This window comes from Manduca sexta, chromosome 20, assembly GCF_014839805.1.
Source record: "Manduca sexta isolate Smith_Timp_Sample1 chromosome 20, JHU_Msex_v1.0, whole genome shotgun sequence".
Taxonomy (NCBI): domain Eukaryota; kingdom Metazoa; phylum Arthropoda; class Insecta; order Lepidoptera; family Sphingidae; genus Manduca; species Manduca sexta.
The window spans coordinates 10,716,032-10,739,254 of record NC_051134.1 but is presented as its reverse complement, the minus strand read 5'-3'; the positions used below and the strand labels follow the sequence as shown (position 1 = coordinate 10,739,254).

Below are 23,223 nucleotides of genomic sequence, written 5' to 3'. Positions count from 1 at the left end.
TCTCTGACGTGCTCTCCGTACGTCTGCATTAGTAACGAGCCTTCATATTTTCTTCTCGTAACTTCAAAAAATTTTTTTTTACCAAATGACGCAGGAGTCAGCAAAATACTATTGACAAACAAAATACTACTCTCAGCTGAGGAGCATGAGGTCCACTCTGACACACTCCGACAAAAGATGGATTGTATTAAATTTATAACTAGGTGTACATGTTATTATTAGGCTGTGGTGAAGCGTCCATACAACCCGATTCCTACCGGCTCCCCTTTTAGGTTTATTCATGTGTGCCTTTGTTTTTTTTTTTTTCTATTAAAATAACCGCGATACGGTAACTAAGGCATTATTTTTTCTCGGGTTACCTTTTGAAAAATTTCACCGTTCACCACTGTTATTAGGAAATACATGATCTAAGTGCCAGTAATAAGATTACGTATTAATACTTTGATTAGGAGCAGGCGTCCGCACAGGGCGAAATGACAATTTTGCCGTCTCTTTTGCTGGTTAGTAGAAATACTAGTTCATCATGAGAGTAACTCGGACTTGAAGTGTCTAGGCTCCTAGTGATTGCCCATTTCGGGTATTTCGTGCTTTACGTATGTTACAAATAAATAAGTAAGTTCTGAGGTAACATTAAAAATAACACGTCGAATTGAGAACCTCCTCCTTTTTTTGAAATCGGATAAGGAAATCGCTCGAACATAATATAGGTGCTTGCGATATTCTGCTCCATAAAATAAAACTCTCACAAAAGTAATTTGCACTTACACCTAAATACACATTTACAATCCATATATATGTATTTATTATATAAAGTTGAAGAGTTTGATTGTTTGTTCGTCTGAACACACTAATCTCAATAACTAAGTACTGGCTCCGATTGAAAATTCTTTTAGTGTTGGATAGCCCATTGATCGTGACGTGTTATAGGCTATATAATATCAGGCTATGGTTGATAGGAGCGGAGCATCAAAGAAAAATGTTGGAAAAACGGGGAACATTTATTCCCTTTGAGAGATTCCATCGCGTGCGCTGCGTAAATAGTTAAAGTTACGCAACAGACATGTATGACGGAATTGGTCCTCTTAAAAAGTTCTAAAAAGCTATACTATTTTATAAAGTCTGCAGAGTTTGTTTGTTTGTTTTGACATCAGGAACTACTGATTTGAATTGAAAAGTGAGTTAAGTGTTGGATAGCCTATTTATCGAGAAAGGCTATATACATATATATCATCACGCTATTACCAAAAGGAAAGAGCAGCAATAAAAAATGTAGTAGAAACGAGGAAAATTTATTCCTTCTGAGAGGTTCCGTTGCGTGCGCTGCGTAAACGGTTGAAGCTACGCAAGAATCATGAATAACAAAATTATTTCTCTAATAAACTTCTAAAACATATTATAGAACTAAGTCCCCCAGCGTGTCTGTCTGCCTGTCTGAATGCGATAAACTATCAACTGACAACTACCCAACGGATTTCGATAAAACTTGAGATGGTTTGGAACACTGGAAAAACCGTAGGCTATTATATTCAGGTGAACTCTATTACACAAGCGAAGCCGCGAGCAACAGTTATTTACAATGGGTCGATCACATAAATATATTTACTTCAAATGTTTTAATTTTATTGTGTAATCATTTTGTGTTTACCTATAATAGTGAATCACACTTATTTTTTATGATTTAATGTTAATTTGTAAACAGTGGTGTGATAAAAATTGGTAAGCCTAATATACCAAAAGTATTTATAAATATTTATAAACTTCCCATAATATTACAATTTATATTTATACGATTTTCAAAAATGTTGCCTTTTTAAACTTAAAAAAGCCATGTATTAACTTATTTTTTACCCATATTATAAAAAAAAGAAATTCGGACAATGAATGAATTAATTGAAAGGAGAAAAAGGTAATATCCCTACTTCAGTTCGTTTAGATTTGGTCGAATTTCAAGTACAATTAATATTGATGATGTCGTAACTCTAACATAGGATTACCTCATTATCATTAATGGAGTATTCACTTCGGGGATATTTAAATCCCATTGCTGTGGTTTTATACTAATTACTTAATATAAATCCCGATGACAAATCTTCCAGTGCAGTTGCGTAATGCTCTCTTAACCAAATAAATTGTGACGTTAATGTATCAATTACTTTGTCGTCGACCGCTGTCAGAATGGTTACTGATTGAAAAATACCTACACATTTATCATTACCCCTATACTATTTCTACAGAGTTCAATTAAAAAAATATCCTATAAAGTCGGTTTAAAATTGATAAAGTGTAGATGTTACTGCCAATTAGCATAACTATCCAGCTTAGCTTTTTTACTTAACGATAACGTTTTAGTAGCGGCCTGAATAAAATTCATCCGAAGTGTCTAAAAAAAACCTCTTCCTAGCCGAATTTCGACCACGGCGCCAATCTATATGGAGATCAGCCAGACACGTAGGATATATTATAGTGCACAAGTATGTGCGCAATACACAGGTGCACTCTCATAGTTCGGTGAGACGGCGATCCGACATGACCGGAGAGAGATCAGGCGCAGGACCAACGGCTTTACATGCTATCTGAGGCACGGGGGTATCACACCGCCAACTTTCTGACTCCGAGCTGCGACTGAGTAATTTTTTCGAAGTGCCTAATGCAACATTTAGTGAGAAGGCTGGCAGGTAGACTATTTATTTTGTATTGAAAACATCTTGTGTAAACCTGCATATTTGAAAAGTTCTAATATACGAAGTTTATTGGTGTGTGAAGTCTACTAATCCGCCTCAGCTAGCATGGTGGACTAAGGCCTAATCCCTCTCAGTAGTAGAGGTGGCTCGTACCCAACAGTGGGACAGTATATTATAATAATGGGCTGACATTATTATCTATATCATTATTAATATAAGTCATTTACAAAGCTGTAACATTGAATGTTTAGTATAAGTAAAGGTCAGACTGTTAACTAGAAGGCAAATTAGTCTGGCTGCGATATGGACATTAGGTTATCATTCTATTTAGGTGGAAGATGTGTACAGCAGACAACAAATGATTGATACTTAATATTTATTACTTATTATAACGTATTCTTTGGTTTCAATTTATTCACTGGTTCACAAATACCAATTAATGTCTAATTAACTATTTAGTTTTATTAAGAATCAAATTTAAAAACGTATTCTCCGTTGGAACTAATCAGATTCTGAATTGATGCCGCAGTAGCAGCACACAGGCAGCTCAATGGGTACTCGTTGGATTTTCTTGTTTGCTACATTGTATGCATACACAATAATGCTTGTATATTTGGTCTTGCAGCTGCCTTCTCTTGCCCCACTTAAAATGCCTTTGAAGCATTTCTCACCATCGGGTGTACTGGAGTTCGAGTTCCTGAGGAACAATATTTTACATTAGAATGGTAAAATTATTTTATAAATAAAATAACTTTATAAATTTTCTAAGTCATTTCGCCTTTGGTGTATTGTGATTATAATAAATAACTGTGGAAGACCGACGGACTTGTATTAGATTTTTATTTATCTAATGTAACACCTTTCATTAATTTCGTAATGTGATTTGTTTTACATGATTTGTTTAATACTTACAAACACTTAGTTGTCATGAACGTTTGGTTGTAAAAAGAGGTCTGCACGATGATCTTTGTTGTCCCGTTCGTGTGCACGAGGTACGGCGTCCTCATCTGAACCAAAAAAAAGTATATTTTAGTTAGCAAAGAATAGAAAGACGGGACAAGACGTGTTCACTTGCCTAGAACTGAGGTCATAAATCTGAGGTCTTCATCTCTGACATTAATAGATTGAATCAAATTAGAATAACATTATTTATTTGTTCGCCCTTTTTCAGCAACTGTTCTAATATAATCATATTATGACTAACGTAGAATAATTTGTGGCAAACTGAAGTCAATATTAATGTCTATTATCTGAATAAATATGTATATCTTAACTGATAGACTGCATTAGAGGTGTAGTTTTACTGCATACGCGATATGACAGCGCACTGAGATTCTGGGTTCAAATCCCGGGTCGGGCAAAGTGATATTTGGGTTTTTCTGCTCAGTATCAACCTGGCGTCTGGAATTTGTGGCCGAGCGATAGGCTCGCCCCCTATCACATCACGGGACAGAACACACTTGGCGAAAAGTGGGTGCCCTGGTTTCGCCTCTGCATACCCCCTCGGGGATAAATGCATGAAGTGTGTTTGTTTGTTTAAAGCTTGTAAAAATACAGCATAAAACACTCAAATCGTAAATGTAGTCAAACGAATGGCAGTTTTTGAAATTATAGTGATGTCGTGGTTCTATGCGACAAATTCGATATTTAATGACGTTCAATTTTAGTATGTGAACCCAGGATACTGATTATTTCACTCACCTCTTTAAAATAGTCGCAGTTATTCTCAGAAATATATACCCTCTCTTCATCACCATAGTTATTATTTTCGGGCAAATTCAACTTCTGTAAGAGATATACTTTTTATTAGAATACGTCTATATTTGTGGCTTTTTTTTAACTTATATTCGCTACCTGTTTCACATTGTTAAAGTAAATTTTATCTCTCAATTAACGTAATAAATAGCTAATGCATATACTGGTTGAATACTTAAGCGATGATAGCCTAGTTGTGCGTGAAACGGACTGCCGAGACGAATGTCGGCAGGTTCAAATCCCAAGGACACGCCACTCTGATTTATCAAAAAAAATATGTGTGTATTATTTGTGTATTATAGCTTGCTTAACGGTGAAGGAAAACATCGTGAGGAAACCTGCATACCTAAGAAATTCTTTATAAATAATTTTGAGGGTGTGTGAAGTCTATCAGTCCGCACCAGTGTTGGATTAAGGTCTAATCCCTCTCAGTAGTAGAGCAGGCACGTTCCCAACAGTGGGACATATATTATACAGGGCTAATATAAATTAAATACTGATTGAATAATTGTTAATTATTAGAAAATATTTATAATAATATTCGATCGTTTATATTAAATGCGAGCTGTGCAATCTCGGTTATCTCCGGTGTTTTAAACCTCAACGTAATTACCAATTTAGGTGAACGTAGATTTATAACTAACTATATTTAAAAAAAAATATCTGATGCCGTGGTTCGCTTTGATGCACCCTAAATGCTACTTATAACAAAGCTTCATATTTCAGTAAGTAAATTTTCCATCTAATAAGCGTGTAATGAAGCGCGCGCAAACCGGACGGGCTGCCATTTTATTTAATTACTAGCTTTTGCCCGCGGCTCCGCCCACGTCATAAAGTTATCCGGGCTAAAGTTTTCCGTTATAAAAGTCACGCGATATATTTTTCCGGGAGCCTATGTTCTTCCCAGGGTCTCAAACTGTCTCCATACCAAATTTCATCTAATTACGTTGGGTAGTTTTTGAGTTCAGGCATACAGATGCAGCAGGGAACTTTGTCTTATAATATAGTTATGTAGAACCTTTTAAGAGGAACAATCTCGTCATACATCATTGTTGCATAACTTTAACCGTTTACGCAGCACACGCAACGGAAGCTCTTAAAACTAATAAATTTACCCCGTTTTAGCAATGTGTTACATAACTGCTCCGCTCATATTGGTCATAGCGTGATGATATATAGCCTATAGCGCTCCAAGAAACAAAGGGCTATCCAACACAAAAAGAATTTTTTAGTTTGAACCGGTAGTTCCTGAGATTAGCGCGTTTAAACAAACAAACTCTTAAGCTTTATATAATAGTATAGATGTGCATATGTTTGGTTAGTAGCGCATTGAAAAGTCGCTATTAAAAGGAAATATATCGAAAATTGCTTCAACAAAATACAATTCTTCAGACATTGTAAGCAACAACGTCAAATCAATACAAAATTAAACCATAGAGGAAAACAAATCAACAATTGACATACCTGCGGCATGCAGCCGTACCGTTTCCAGTCAACTGAATATTGTGATGTTTTAATAACATTTTACGAATACTATTATATATTACGTTTATGTTATTTACGTTTTTCAAAATCGATTACTATACACATTGATTTCATGGCGGCCATGTTACTACATTTATTTTCTTCGTTTTTTTTTTATTGCTTTTAATGACGAGATTAGCTTGCCCTTCACCTGATGGTAAGAGATACGACCGCCTATAAACAGTAGAAACACCATTCAACTCATAAAAAGTACATATTTTACTTATTACTACAAAAGTATCTTAGACTGTAGACACTTTTCTTTCGGTATCAAAACTTTAACAATCAAAACGTATTTCGAAATTATGGACAAGTACTTTGTAACTGTCATTAACTGACCACATATTTTGAAACTTAAGGCATATTTTACCTCAGAAGTACGATTATTTTACATCAGAAGTACGATTTAGGCCAACCACATAGTGACATAAAAATAATGATCTTTCGCATATGACACTAAAATACTTTGTTATTATTAGCTGTGGGTTTATTAATTGAACTCATTTTCGTTTACTCGCTTTGTGGTTGTGATACAAAATGGATTGGTAAGAGTGATAGGTTTCTAGATAAATTCTATAACAGGTATATGTGAGGCATTTTTATTTTAATTCAAAACAGTTAACGTACGCAGTCTAGTTTTAACATTGCTTTACTAAATGAAACCACAGACTTGTCTTTATCTCCGCTAAAATTGTGCCAAAAATCATACATGAGTAAAGGATATTTTCGTTTAAAATCTCGGTTTCAGTTTTCTAATTTTTTTATCATTTTGTAGTTATGTTATGTGTGCGTGTGTATGTCTGACTGAAAGTGTGATGTTGCACTTTCGGAGAATTCTCTTTACTTTGCTTATTGGTATTGTTTATACTATAGTTCAATTTTTTATTTTACATCTTCGGTTCAAGTAATTTATTGTAGTGTTATTTTGAAGAAGATGAGTATGTAGTTTAATTTAGTACCTACTGAATTCAAAATGACCTTGTTTGTACGAAGTAATAAAATTACAAATATAGTATACGTTTCGATGAACTAGTCGGTGTAGCTAATGAATTAGAAATAAGAATAAAAGTTTGTTTTTAAACTTTTTTGCGGCTTGGCTCGTCTGAAAAGCCTTTCTCATATACTTAACAGTATATGAGAAAGGCTTTTCAGATGAGTCCAATTGTGTAATTATATTCAAATTACTTAAGTGATATTTGAGGTTTCCTGCTCAGTATCAGCCCGGAGCCTGGAATTTGTGCCTGATATGGCGATAGGCTCGCCCCCTATCACATCATGGGACGGAACACACTTGGCAAAAAGTGGGTGCCTTGGTGGCGCCTCTGCATACCCCTACGGGGATAAATACGTGATGTGTGTGTGTGTGTATGTGTGTGTAATTTTCGGGATAAACAGTGCTCTGTAGATTAATCAAGGATGTCGAATCATTCAAATTTGTTCAAAAGTTCATGCATTTACTTCTAACAAACATTCTTCAAAAACGAGCGCATTTATAACGTCAGAAGTAAGGTGAAGTTAAGGTTTGTTTACGTTTATTTTCCTTCCTTGCATGATATAGTTGTATTCGCGGATTTGCCTACTATGCCAGTGTATTTGCCAGTTTCATAGGAGCCTTTACAACCGCAAAAGAGACGTCATAAATTGCAATGCGTTGGTAACAAGGACTAGTGACGCGTTACCCGTCAGTGTTACACTATTGTATCTAAGCAGGAAAACGCAGGAATCAAGTTAATACATATTACAATATGCAGAGCTACAAAACGCGTAAAAGGTAAACGTTAGGACGGATTTTAGGTATATGAGTATAAAAAAAAGTAAATAACAAAAGAGGAAATCCAAATTTGTAGTAAATAGTGAACAATATACTCGTATCTATCTGCTAATTAAAGCTTGCCAATGAGAATGTTGGAAACGTCTTCTATCTGCTAATGAGAACAGTTAAAAATTGTTTAGCGGTATTCAGTAATGCCAACTTTTATTTACACATATACTGAATATTTTATTGGCGATAGGATATATTTTATATCCGCACAGATAGCGATCAACGTACACAAGGTTTGAAAACCCTATATAGTGGCTCCCGTAAAAGTCGCGTTCCAGGATCAACTTGTTTATATCCGGTTCCAACAGGCCAGCATAATTTTGTCAACTATCGACGGCTAATCATTTCTTATGTCGACATTCTCTTGGACCCCACTGCACTTACCATCAGGTGTAGTGGAGTTACTTTGCTGTGGCCGTATAAAAAAAAAACACTAAACTGCTGGTTTAGACCCATTTCGCGCAAAAATATTGACTTTTTAGTGTAGTTTAATTTTAGTGGTAGTTTTAAAGTGGATTTCATAAAAGTAAGAGGCAGGACAGCTTTGATGGCTGCATGGGAAAAATGTAAAAAAATCCCTTATTTACCTACACGGTTAGTAAAGTTATTCTTTTAGAGCCCTGTTTTGGAAAACGACGAATTCGCCCCCGTAAGCGAAATAGGGCCTTCTGACTTTACAAATAAAATACTTAGCCCGTGTTTAAACATTGATAATACACGCCTAAACTCAAAAATTTAAAAAGTTTCTTTTTGGTAAATCATAGATTAAGAATCATAGGTTAAGCTAAGTATGCAAGTTTCTCAAGCAATGTCGTATACATCTTTAATTTTGTGCATGTATTACTTATTAAGCCTGTGTAAAGTGTATTAGATTGTTGAATATATGTACTGTTGATGTTCCTATTATAGTAAGTAAATAAATAAATAAGATAAGTAGGAATTTTAAAGATGACTTCTTTGTATAACCAGATTTTTTTTTGGTTAGAAATCCCCATCATCATAATTTGTTTATACCAAAGATTCCAATACTTGTGTTTATTTTTCAACGCGTCTCGACTTTGTAATCATAATGACTCATCACTCATAAATATTTTGATCAGCGTAGTTTATTCCATAGATAATTTAGATAATTACGATATATACAGTTTGTCTATAGTTTATTTACGACACAAGTAACAAGTAAATGGTATTTGATGATGTTCAGACCAAGAAGTAAGCGAAGTAAGTTTAGCTTTTGATCTGGAATCGGCTTAAGAATTTCCTATTCTACGCTGTCTCCTTAATATTAGACGCAGAAAGTCTAGAATTGTATATAAAAATCAACATCTCTTGCAAAAACTTATTCGTCCATTCATTTTGTCGAATAGTTACTTGTAAGGATTAATAAAGCCATGAATCTCGAAGTATAAGATGCATACAAATTGGGTGAATAAAGTTTTAACAACCACAATATATTAATAGTTATAATTATGTTAAAAATTTAAAGCAATTTCGTATACAATGTGTAATTGTAACCTGTTTTGTGTGTAATAAAGAAATACAAAAAATAGTTATAAAAATTTTCAGCGTGATTAATTAACATATCTATTGATATTTACCCCATCGATGGTAACTCAAAATATAGAATAATTTGAACGAGAGCGAAATATAGTAAGTAAAAGTATCAGGAACCCGCTGGATTCAAGCCACTTCTAACAATTTGGTCTGGAAATCTTTAAGGGCCGCGTATGTTGGGTAATGGAGTTTTAAAAACTGAGGAAAAAGAATGAAGAAAATTTTTTTCATTCCTCTTTTTATAAATTATGAACACCATTTTTATAATATATATAAAAATTCTATTATAATATTAATGAATAATAGGAGCATCTAAAAAACATACGAACTGCGTGACGGAAATACGCACAAAATTACCACCAAGTTCACATAAGATTTTTTGCATAGAATCCCGGGGAAGAAATTATCCGACTTCAAAAAAAGGAGAAGAACCTCAATTTCACTTTTTTTATTCATAAGTGATTTGTATTACCATAAAATCATCTTTAAAGGAAAAAGATTAGATGAAATAAGGAAGATATTATAAAGCTTTCGTATCTGGAAACCTATTTGGGCTTAAAGCACACAGGATAATAGGTTTTTTAAGGTTCGTTACACTTCATATTGTTTTTTATTAAGACTGTAAAAACTGCTTAGCAAACACGTTCATTTCATAATGTCTTATTCAAAGACTGCGGCAAAAGCATAAAGAGAATATAATGAGTAGAATTTCATGAGCTCAATTTGGACGTGTTAAGTCGATGATGAAAAACACCCATCTGTAAACAATTGTATTATGACAAACCCAACCTGCGCTAATTTGTCACAACATTTTCGAAAGAATTCTATCCGATACTGCATTTTGAATCTTCCGACATATTATTAAGTACCATTATACAATGAGGGTACTTAGGAGATTTTTCCACCGTCTTGCCCTGTTTCACAAAAAAATCGTCATCATTAAATAGGTATTACGCAGTGTGTGTAATATACGTTGTGAAGTAGCGTCATTGTGATGCAACGTGACGCAGATTATGTCGTCTTATTATAAAATTATCCTGCTAGTTACAGAATTATTGGTAATACTAATGCATACTGGAATAACATATCACCTATTGTGAGTAAGTTAATGCTATGTAATAATCACTGGAAATTAGTAATGCGGGATTCATTAAGAGTGCCTTTTGGGTGGCATCGACTGCTTCGATGGCGTAATTATGCTGCATGCGCGGTACGGTACTGGGTTCGAATCCCTGGTTAGGTAAAGTCATATTTGGGTTTTTCTTCTTAGAATCAGCCCGGAGTTTGGAATTTGTGCCCGATATGGCGTTAGACTCGCCCCCTATCACATAATGGGACGGGACACATTTGGCGAAAAGTGGGTGCCCTGGTTGCGCCTCTCCATACCCCTTCGAGGATACATGCGATGTCTGTATACGCGTGTGTGCCTTTTGGGAACAATTGTCTGACATGTACTAGCCTTGCATTAACCGATCCATTGCTGGACATTGATTATTATTTAGTGGGTTTAAGTCTAACTTCACTACGCTGGCATAGTGCAGATTGGTAGACCTTGCATGCTTTCGAAATTCTCGTGTTGCGTAGGTTTTCTCACGTTAAAACGTGTCATAATTATCAAAGGATACACAGCTTTCCGAAAAATCCGTGGCTTGGTTTTTGAACCTGCGACTTTCGACAATGCGTTCCACTCTTACCTCTATATCTTGCCTAATAAAATTAAATATTGTTTGTGAAGCTTTATTATGTAAATAAACTTCTTAAACATCTGTCGGACCAGGCCACAAGCCAGGAAGTTATATTAAATCGAGCGTTCTCCGATTTCAGACTAATTATAATAAATACGTAACGTTAGGTGAGCTCAAGTTCATTTTCATTTTTTGGCTTTAATCTGGGTTAAAGTAAAAAAATAATAATCATGGATATTTCGGACTTTAAAATTTAATATGACGAAATTTTAAAGGCAGAAATATCCATGATTATTAATTATTTTTACGTTTTTCTTTCAACTGCGAGAACTAATCACTAACTAGACGTGAATTTAAATTCTTTACTTGCCAATACTTGTTTAGTTACCCAGATTAAAGCCGAAACAAAATGTATGAAAATGGACCTTGAGCTACCACCTTAACTCATCATAAATAGGAAGTGTGTCAGTGTGCTAAACATGCGAAAGTTAATAACCTTTTACCATCGTTATCTAATTTGATGATTAAATTGTTTATACACCGTGGGCTATAATAATACTGACAAATTAAAAAGTTAAGAAAAGATACCGGCTTTACCTAGTTTAGGGCTCTCTGTTAAATAAAGTTTTAAAACAGTGTCAGGACAAACAATTTTATGCATATATCAATTTTTAATTAAATAGATTTAATTTGCAAATTATTTATTTATTAATTTGAAAACTTAATCCGCTGAACGGATTCCAATGAAATCTGGTACACGGATAAACCATGCCCTGGATTATTATATAGGCGTCTTTATCCCGGTAGTTAGCTCCTGTGGGATATATCAATTTTATTTAATCAGATTTTTAATAGATGGCGCTGGTGTACAGATAGGGTTAAGGACCGCTAAAGTGATTAAAGTATTCTTTACGTGGGCGAAGCTACGAGTAACACCTAGTAATTTAAAAGAATTGATCAATCGGCTACAATCCCCACGGATGTCGGCATTTGGAATTTCTCCGAAATGTCTGGGGGAAGCCAATGCGTATAAAGTTCCGCGTACAAGCCCGGGCAGTATCCTGTTCGGTTAGATAACTTAAGTGGAACGGTTATGCAAAGCTATACAGGGTCATTGACATTACTAAATTAAAACACATAGGTACTTATCTTCTTCAAAATGATACTGTATAATTAGTTACTCGAAAAGTTGATGTAAATAAAAAAGTATAAGTTTCGGAAAAATAAAAATATATAAAAATATTTTGAATTTTACGGCAATGCCACTATAACTGCTCTAACAGATTTATATAATGTAAAATACCGCGATAAAATCCGAAACATCATTTTATTTCAATAAGTACCTATAATAACCTTAAAATAACTGTTGAGTGGTTGCCAAAACGGATGTGCGCCACTGAGAGACCTAAAAACATTCATAATAATTGCTTACATCGTACATACTATATACATATTCAGTCTTACTCACAAAAAAAAATCACAAAGCTATGCTTAGTCAAAACACAAACTCACTCGATCAGCTGTAAGTCAAAACCCGCCGTCTTGCCTCTTAATAAGGTTTAAACTAGGAACCGGTGATGTTTTTGACAGTTATTTAAGAAATTCTTAACCACTTTTTAACGCTAAAACAAGTTTAAAAGACTGATTATATTATATATAATAATATCAGCCCTATATTATACACTGTCTTATTGCAGGGCACGGGTCTCCTATACTACTGAGAGGGATTAGGCCTCAGCCCACCACGCTGGCCTAGTGCAAATTGGTAGACTTCACACACCCTAAAAATTCCTACAGATAGCTAATCAAGTACGTAGTTTTCCTCACGAATCACGATGTTTCCCTTCACCGTGAAAGCAACCGATAATACACAAAGAATACACATAATTTTAGAAAAGCCAGAGGAGTGCCCTTGGGATTTGAACCTGCGAACATTCATCTCGGCAGACCGTTTCACACTCAACTAGTTTATCGTTGCAAGGATTATTTTTCCTATAATAATATAAGCCCTGTATTATATATTTGCCCACTGCTGAGCACGGGCCTCCTCTACTACTGAGAGGGATTAGGCCTTAGTCCACCACGCTGGCCTAGTGCGGATTGGTAGACTTCACATACCTTCAAAATTCCTATAGAGAACTTCCCAGATGTGCAGGTTTCCTCACGATGTTTTCCTTCACCGTTAAAGCGAACGATAAATTCACAAAGAATACACACATGATTTTAGAAAAGTCAGAGGTGTGTGCCCTTGGGATTTGAACCTGCGGACATTTGTCTTGGCAGTCCGTTCCACACCCAACTAGGCTATCGTCGCTTACTATACTTACTGGTTTTTTTTCTCCTTTTTTATACGAGAACTTTGAAATGCCTCTCTACACCTGATCATAAGCGGAGTAGAGTCCAGATAAAATGTCTACTGATAAGAGCTGATTATTACCCCAGTCCGCTGAATTGTGTGGGTGACACTTACGTTTTTGTTTCCTTTTTTATGCCATATAATAATGCCTATAGATACCGAAAGTCCGCTTCATATTCTATTATTATTAAACAATTAATATATTAAGAAAATTTATCAATATTTTGCTCTTTTACATAACATCAAATAACATTTATTACAATATACATAATTTAATTACGGAAACCATACAGTTATATAATAGTAAATGAGGTGTGTGTTTGTTTCAAAGCAATAAATCGTCTACAATCCAAATATAAGCATATACTTTCATTAATATATCCGGTTTAATATGCAACTTACTTTGAACTGTTCTAGAAAAAGATGACTTCCCAAATCTGTTGTGTCAAGGTCTTCTTTATGTTCAGGTCAGCATCCGCGAAGAAAACAGGGTGTCGATAATATAATGATACATTGAAAATTATGGTACACCGAGCTTTTAGGCGTCTTTTGATGTATTGAGACCCAGTTATCGGAGTATTTGGCGTGAATATCCTTACGTAAAATTGTATTTACTAGTAAGTAGTATAGTATAGTAACAATGGTGGTGGGTTATAAAGCACGGCATTGTGGCTACTGCAACTGATGGTAAGTGGTGTTGGGTCCAATAGAATGTCGACTGACGAGAGATGATTACTCCTCGGCAGTCAACACAATTAAGCCGATCTGTTGGAACCGGATATACACAGGCTGATCGCGATACACTTACGTGGGGCACTATAGCGGGTTTTATTACCTTGTGTACGCTGGTCGCTATTCGGGTGTATATATAATATATCCTACCACCAGCAGATTTTTTATATGCGAGGTGCTTCCTGGGTATGTACCACCGTATTGTCTATTACCACCAAGCGGCAGCGTAATTACTGGGCATTATGAGACTTGATCTCTAATATCTCATGATGACGAGCGCTGTGGTATTTGGTATCTTATTCAAAATTCTGAATGGTGTTGCTTATAGGTACTTATAGTTTACCATCAGGCGTGGTCTCCTTACACGAATGCAATAAAAAAAAAACTATTTTATGCTTGACCTGAAGATGGAACCCTGGATTTCAAAGGCATTAAAATCTAAATGCGTATTGCATTGCTAGTCTCCAAACACGGAAGTATTCAATTAACCACGTTTGATATTTAGATGGCTGTTAGAAGGTAACTCAGAAATCTGAACGGATTTGGATGAAATTTAGCACAGAAGTAAATCAAGTCTTGAATTAACATAATTCTATGAAAGAAACTATCACGCGAATAAATCCGTGAGCTAGTGTTAGTAATAAAGAATCTCAGAAGACCTAACAGTAATACGATTACGTGATGTAGGTTGGTGTCATCTAACATGCCCAAGAGAGAGGCCTGAAGATCACGTAATTGCAGTAACGGGTTGGACTTTTACTAGGGATTCTGATGTAATCACTTCTGGCCTGAGTTAGGGCAAATGACTTCTTAAGAGCCAATTATTCTAGTGTCAATATTGATTATTAATTCTTATGAGAAAAAATGAGTTCAATTTTGGATCACCTTTATTAATAAATGTAATCATATTAAAGGTTGTTTTATCAAATTTTATAAAAGTTATCGATTGAATAATTAAAACCTTACGGAAATGAATGTTAAATAATTTACTTATTAAAGTGAAACAACTCCTTGCTCCAATTTGTTTATGATATTTTTATCTAAAAAGTTACAAGTAGCTAGTTGCAACAGGTGTGTCTGAAATCTATGGAGGAGGTCTGTCATCTATCATATCATCTTGTTGTGATGAAATAAAAGACAATAGAATAGTAAAAGTGTCTACCGTATTGAAATTGTCATCACAATAGATTATCGCAAATATTTTAACACTTCATGACAAATTAACCAGATTTTTCTTTAAAATAGCTTCTTAATACGGGGTCTTCTTTAAATTTCCTTTAAATAATGTATATAGACATACAGTCTTACTTATAAAAAATTGGCAAAGCTATGCTTAGTTAAAACACTAATTTACTCGATCAGCTGTAAGTCAAAACCCGCCATCTTTTCTCTTAATATGGATTAAACTAAGAAACCAGTGATGATTTGACAGCTATTTAAGCAATTCTTTACCACCTCTTAGCGCTAAAACAAGTTTATAAGTGAGACTGTCTATTTTTAATACAAGTTAATTCTGATTTTAAGTATTTTTCTTTTGTAATAAACCCGCTGCTATGTTTTAATTTTAAATGAGAGAAACAGCCATTGCACTTATAACTGACCTTTTATCATTCTTATGAAATTTACACGATCGTGTATCTTTTAACGTTTTTTTAGTATGAAGTTAATATTTATAGTCGACATTAATTTCCAAAGACCGCTTTTTTCGATACAGATATTTCGAAATAAAGATATGATTTGTAACATTGGTGTTGACGAAATCGACGTGAAGTTCTACCTTTTCAGGGTAGGCAGAGATTTAAAACACATTTCGCTAGATATTTTAGGTCCCATAATGGCTATTGTAATTTATCAGCCACAATTCTAGACCCCAGATACAGTAAACGCACCCATTGAAGAGTTGTCACTGGTATGATTTTGGTTGACCTAATAAGACAATTTGTCGAAAAGGGCCGGTACAGAAACTATTTAACCGAGTGTATAGTGGTCGCTATCCTATTAAGTCATTTAGTATGACAGGCCGACATAATTGAGACAATTTTCAAAGTCAGAACGTCCCTTGAAAAAAGCTCGTCCCGTTTTATGGGATCCCATGTAGCTGGTAAGTGTATCTAGGATAACATCTCTGCCTACCCTTGAAAAGGGAAAGAAGGCGTGATTATGTACGTAAATTATTATAAATAAACATCCAGGATAGGAGTAATTTATTTCGCTATCTATACTCACAATATATGCTCATAATGTTATCCTCAATTGCTCAATGAGGATGTGATGAGGGCATCATAAATTATTAACTGTTAGTTAAATAATGTAGCATCGATAAATGTTTCGTAAGCCGTTAATTTTAAGAATACATCTTCCTTTTGACCTGGTTGGATTAAGCTAATATAATTTATGTCTGATGGTAATTTGTCTATATGTTTATATTGAACAACTTTCTGTGGCAAAACAGGACTTAGGTATTTATTCGAAAAAAAATGTGTTTAATTTTTACGTCATCATCTTTAGCCTTTGAAAGTCCACTTCTGAAGTAGATCTTCCCTAAAAATGCCAGACAAACCCATCAGAAAATACATTGAATTAATTATTATTGTATTAGTAAATCATTATGAACTATTTTAGCTAATACTTGCATTTACTAATAAGTAGGTCATGTTATTTCCTATTGCAAATATTATTTTTAACAGTATAATAGCTTCATTTATATAAATTTCTGAAAAATCTTATGGATTTTCCAAGTAAATCCGCACCAAGCGCCAATATTTTGATAACGCGATGCTATTATGCGATAATTCACAATCGCGTTGAGCGGGGATAGTTTAAATAAAAAGAAATCCTCACCTGGGCCGGTGAGAGTGACAGCGTCTTGGCGGACGAGCGCACGCGCAGGTTTCACGATAGAAAGTACAGCCGCCATATTTGAAACGTCAAAATTTCGATATCGATATTTTGTGTTTACCCAGTTGCACTATTTGTGATTCGTGAGTGTGTGTGAGTGTATCCACGGACGATCGAATTAAGGATGATGTTCATACATAATATAAAGGTAAGGATAATTGAATTTAAATGTTCCGAAATAACTTTCGTTAACTCTCCCCTTATATGAGTTGATTACGTCATTCTTTAGACTGCAGAGCATCATTAATATTAATTTCTAAATATTGTTTGAGATGAATGATTTTATTTATGTAGAATTTTGTGAATCTTGTTTTCTACTTATTACAATGTAATAAGAGTCATGAGTAATTGTAAAAAATATTTATTTAGAAATTTGCGAATATTTTTTATTATATTTTAAGCGTCACAGTTCAGTAATAATAACATAAGAAAGTATCTACATAAAATGAAGGATGTAATAAAATTAACATCGGACAATAAAATTAAACCCATAAACTAGAAATCTAAGTTATCAACGCTTCGATGGCGGGAAAACAGCCGGCTTAGAAATTAGAGGTTGCGACTTCTGCATCATAGGTTTTGTGTAATGTGATTTATTTTCAAATATTTTCTTCGTTGTGTGATTGTTGTGATATCAAATATTCTTACGGAAATATGAAATGCATATCGCTGGCGTCCCGGATATTATATAAATATTTATTTTAAATATTTTTGATAGCTTTTTTTAAATATAGAACTTGTTTATGAAGAAATCATTGAAATAAATTGGGCTAGTGACATAAACACGTTTAAAAAACTTTGTATTCTTTTTTCTTTATTTAGGGAGTTTGGTCGTAAACAGTAACGTTTGTTCAAAATCATAATTCGTCTCTGCTTTTAAAAATCAAATTATAAGGTTGATTTTACTATCTCTACTCTAGGAAGTTTTTTTTATTGCTGTGAATAAGGACCAGCTTTCTGTTCGCCTGATGGTAAGCGATACGACCGCCCATAAACAGTGGAAACACCATACAACACCTTGTATTATAAAGTATTGTTTGGTATTGCACTGCACTTACTATCTACATGAGATGTTAAGTCTTATTATGTCCTATAGTTACACTGGCTACAATGTCCTTCAAACCGGAACACAACAGTGACTATAAGTCTACACACTGCTGCTTGCCGACGGTAGTTACACTGGCTATAATGACCTTCAAACCGAAACACAATAGTGACTACACACTGCTGCTTGGCAGAAATAGACATTGCGGTGGTACCTACCCAGGCGGTCTCTCACATAGAGACATACACCAGTAGGTACTTATAGAAAACCATATCAATCATTTTAAAGCACTCATTTCTAACGCTCGAGTGAGATGTGACAGATTTGCATCATCGATAATGTATTCTAGATTTTACGTTCCCATCTATAACACATTACGACAGAAAGTGATGGCAACACAATTTTCAACATCAAAGTAATGTGTAAGGTGTAGAAAATAGAACAAATCTGAATTTGAAAATTGATAAGCGGATGGGATTTTTTTATTTTCATACGGGCTCAATAAAATGACTCCACTGCATCTGGTAAGCGGAGTGGGGTCCAATAGAATGTCGTCTGACGAGAGATGATTACCCCTCGACAGTCGACAGAATTATGCCGTCCTTTTGGAACCGGATATACACAGACTAATCCCAAAACGCGACACTTACGTGGGCCACTATGGCGGGTTTTAACACTTTGTGTACGGTGGTCGCTATCTGGGCGGATATAAAATATATCCCACCATTATGATTTCTTATGTTTACGCGAATGTTAGACATTCAAATTAAACTAATTTTCGGATTCTATCGCGGTGCTGGTATTTTATTTTCTCCCGACGTTTCGAAGACTTTGCAGCCTTCATGGTCACGGGGGGGACTGAGGTGTTGTTCATCCGTAAAGTCAAAGTTACAATATCTACCTACATTTTACAATTATACAACTTTTTTAAATTTTTTAAAATTTTAGTTGTTGGTGGTCCGATCTACGCAGAATGAGCTCACAGTGTCTTGAAGTCTGGCAGCCGGTCTTTTGGGTTCCGATTTAATTAAATGTAGAACTGGATCCCAGGCTTGTGCAAGCTTCCAACCATCTTCCCTATTGAAATTAGGATGTTTTTTAATTTCAATAGCCTCGCGAATCATCCTAGGCAGGAATCGGTGTTCTTTGGCGAGGATTTGTGGCTTGTCTAGTCGCAGATAATGATTGGCGCCTCCCTCAGAGTGTTCAGCGACTGCAGACTTCGTCGAGCGTCGGTGTTTCACGTCAGCTATATGTTCTTTTACGCGGGTCCCTATATTTCTTTTTGTTTGCCCGATATAAGACCACCAACAGCTAAAATTTTAAAAAAATTAAAAAAGTTGTATAATTGTAAAATGCAGGTAGATATTGTAACTTTGACTTTACGGATGAACAACACCTCAGTCCCCCCCGTGACCATGAAGGCTGCAAAGTCTTCGAAACGTCGGGAGAAAATAAAATACCAGCACCGCGATAGAATCCGAAAATTAGTTTAATTTCAATATCCCACCATTAGGAACTTATATGACTACCGCCTAGGTATATATTTCAAACTCTACCAAAAGTGCTATCCACATTCCCGACTACTGATATACTAAATACATAGTAAAGCGGTGGCTTCATATATGTTTCCTGTAAGACTATTGCAGACAAGATGGTAACTATATTGTTTTACAAAACCCAAAATCTCCGATCTGGGATTTGAAGGACGTTCCGTTTCATAGCCCATTCTACTACTACCAAATGAGCAATTCCACTTTCTTATAATTAATATGTTAATTTCTTAGGAATACTTCAGTATAGGTGTCTCAACATAAAAATGTTATATAAGATCATATTTGTTATTTTGAGCTAAAAAAATACGAATCACGCTTTTGTATACAAATATGATATTTCATTCGTCTATTGTCCTATTATAATCGCATATATACGTTTATTGAATAATATAAATAAGCCTATATTTCAAAACAATTGAATGACAGTATTATTAATTTGTTATAGACTTTTTATAGGTACTTAGATCATTTTAATTATTTTCATAGCTAAATGATTTATGAAATATTTTCATAAGTAAATTTATAAAGCGTTTTATTGTACAAACTCTACCCACCGCTATGTTTTGATATTTGCTAAATTTCGATAAAAAAATTACCTTTTTATACATAGATTAGATTAGATGCGTATATAAGTCCTATAATAATTATATAGCTATTTAAAATTAAAGCTATACTTTCTGTGATATAAGAGTAATTTTAGTCTATAGCAAACGAACAAGCGGATATGTTGTGGTAAGTGATACCCAAGACTCATAAAAACTCTATACAGACGAATTATAAATGCGCTGCCGTCATAAAGATTATCCTATCCCTATCATATCCCCATCAAATTATCCTATCCCCATCCCTATGGTTAACTGGTAGAGAATGCCTATGGCATTAAGTCCGTCTGTACACTTTTGTATATAAAGTGCTAAATAAATAAATAAATAAGGAAAGAAATAAGAATTAGGGAAGGAAGGTCATCGCTTGACCCCCCAAAAATTTTACTTGCCACGCAAAATGTTGTGAACCTTTTACGTTATTGGTTTGACTCGAACATAACAGTGATTAGGTAACATTTTGCAATTATTTCTTTCATAAATTGTACGCTTCGCAATTTTCCATCAAATTATAAATAATCTTCAATTTTAAGCATATGCAGCCTTACTTATAAAAATTTCGCAAAGCTATGCTTAGTTAAAATATATATTGACTCGATCAGCTGTAAGTCAAAACCAGCCATCTTGCCTCTTAATTAGGTTCAAAACTAGGAGACCGTTGATGTTTTTGACGGCTATTTAAGCAATTCTTAACCACCTCTTAACGCTAAAACAAGTTTATAAGTGTTAATGTTGGCATATTATTTTAATATTAATTATTGCCTGTTATTAATATAGGAGTTTGTACTAAAACAGGGATTACGTTATGGTCATTTTGTTCGTATGATGCGACGCATTATGAATAATGTTTTAATTGGCAATCAATTTTGTTTCTTATTTGCTTTATGATGCAACATAGTAACACTTGAATCAGAAACATGGGATTTCTGATTGTAAATATTTAGATCAATGTTGCATAATGATTATGTTTATTTATTGTTACGTCATTTGCTGTGCTGAAATACTTTTAGAGGCGTATTCTTTTTAACATTATCTATCGATTGTAGTTAAAAAAATATATAATCGTAATAACTAAGGTCATCATTTAGTAAAAGAAATATTAGTAGGTAAGATTATTATGAATGAATGAAACAGTAACACCTTCAAAATAAGCGAACTACTGTAACATGTTTTTAATTGTTAATTTCAATTTATATTATATTATTGTTGCGTAATTGTACCTGTTTACGCAGCGCACATCACGAAGGCTATCAAAAGGAATAAATTATAGCCGTTTTTCCAATATTTTTCATTGAAGTTCCGCTCTTATGGGTCATAGTGTGATTTGGTATAGCCTATAGCCGTCCTCGATACATTAACTATCCAACACTAAAATATTTTTTCAGTTCCTAAGATAAGCGCGTTCAAACAAACAAAGTCTTCAGTTTCAAAGGAATAAAAAAAAAAGCTTTATATAATAGTATAGATTATAGGTATTCGTAAATATATTATATGAACTTCGTCAAACCGAGTTTTAAAACATCAATGTAACTGGTTAACAGGAAATTAAAAAAATCTATTCTATTTTTTCTACATTACTATATTACGGATACTTAATATGCGCGCCAAATAGTAAGGTATAGTTTATATTATTCAGTAATATACTAAAAAATCTGTTAGTTCAAATTCTTGTTGCGTGCGTTTTTTAACGTCTCAACATAGGTGAATGGTTTGGTAACTAGTGAATGTGATTGTATTTTTGTTCGTCGCCCAATTTCGTCATGAAGGCGTACTTCGGTTGGAATTGCCACCTTTTACTTGGTTTGTAAATAGATGGGTTCGTGTCAAAATCATTTTGTAACAAGTTAGATTTCAGGTTTTGGAACGTGAGAGATTTGATTTGAAAAGAATTATTTAATGTGTTTAATGGATTTTTGGTGTTAAAAATTTTAAATTTTATTTATTTGTAACTGCAAATTAGACGAAAATATTATGTCATATTTTCTTATAGCTTTATTTTTAATTTAAAGTTTATTAAGTAATGTAATAGGATTATTTAATACCTTTGCATAAAAACATATTTTGTATTAATTTCTTCATAATTACTTATATCTTCAAAATTGTTTCACAATTTGCAATAGAACTTTCTCGAACTATTTCAAACTAATTACAAAGTTCTAATTACAAATTTATTATAAGAAATTGCATATTATAACATAATAACATAATCATAGATTACAAAAAGCCGTTTAATTATGCTTTCGATATAAATATGGTCGGTACTTAATGCGTTCCACATTTTTAGAAAGCAATAAGGAAGATTAAGACACCGATGGAACCTTAGCTCATTCATGCTAGTATATTTTCTTCTCAGCTATCTATATAAAGCTATAATATTTAAGGATGTAGACATTTTTGGAAACAGATAACCGCCGTTTTCAAGCAAAAAGCACCAATAGCTTTTTTCGATCTATCTCGAATATGGACCAATATGTTTTTTTTTACATGTGTATATCGATTTGTTTGAATGTACGCCTTCCTAACCGAATTTCGATCAAGGCGGCTAATCTCAACGGAAATCGGTTAGGTACACAAGATATAGTATACTGCATGAGTGTGTGCGCGATACGCAGTTGCAATCTCTGTTCCTTCACTCTCATAGTCCAGTGAGACGGTAATCCGACATGTCCGGAGAGAGTTCAGGCGCAGAACCAATGGCTTTACGTGCTTTCCGAGGCACGGAGGTATCACACCGTCAACTTCCTCACTCCGAGTTACGACTGCGTAATATTTAAGATGGAAAAACTCAGTTGCTGTTATTTTTGGCCGACCCGGGATTCGAACCCAAGACTTCAGGGGTTATAAAATAGATCCTACGACCGGCAATTTCGCATATTTACAGCCACGATTATTAGCAATAATATTATTAGTATGTTAGTGTTATTTTCTAAGTTGTCACTTTTGGTGAGGATACGGCCGATTATAATTTTCCGGTGCAGAAAACGCAAGGGAATATAAATCGTACAGCCATTAA

The 23,223-nt window shown here is 34.3% G+C and overlaps 1 protein-coding gene and 1 pseudogene across 1 annotated transcript; one reads left to right on the top strand and one right to left on the bottom strand.

Annotated features, from left to right (window-relative positions):
* Positions 1-3,042: 3,042 nt before the first annotated feature.
* LOC115440689 lies at positions 3,043-5,909 on the bottom strand. Its single transcript, XM_037440787.1, has 4 exons — positions 5,901-5,909; positions 4,383-4,466; positions 3,594-3,688; positions 3,043-3,378 (listed from the first exon to the last, which is right to left on the bottom strand). Exons 1-4 carry the CDS (start codon positions 5,907-5,909, stop codon positions 3,183-3,185), a joined length of 384 nt encoding a protein of 127 aa, XP_037296684.1. The 3' UTR covers positions 3,043-3,182.
* Positions 5,910-16,976: 11,067 nt separating this feature from the next.
* Positions 16,977-23,223, top strand: part of LOC119188318 — a 41,921-nt pseudogene continuing 35,674 nt past the window's right edge.

What these genes read in the sequence shown, in the direction of transcription:
- LOC115440689 (XM_037440787.1), bottom strand. An exon ending in ACTGCGACTATTTTAAAGAG is followed by an intron (nt 3,689 to 4,382) that starts GTGAGTGAAATA and finishes TTTTTGGTTCAG; the next exon opens with ATGAGGACGCCGTACCTCGT. An exon ending in TTCATGACAACTAAGTGTTT is followed by an intron (nt 3,379 to 3,593) that starts GTAAGTATTAAA and finishes ATTGTTCCTCAG; the next exon opens with GAACTCGAACTCCAGTACAC.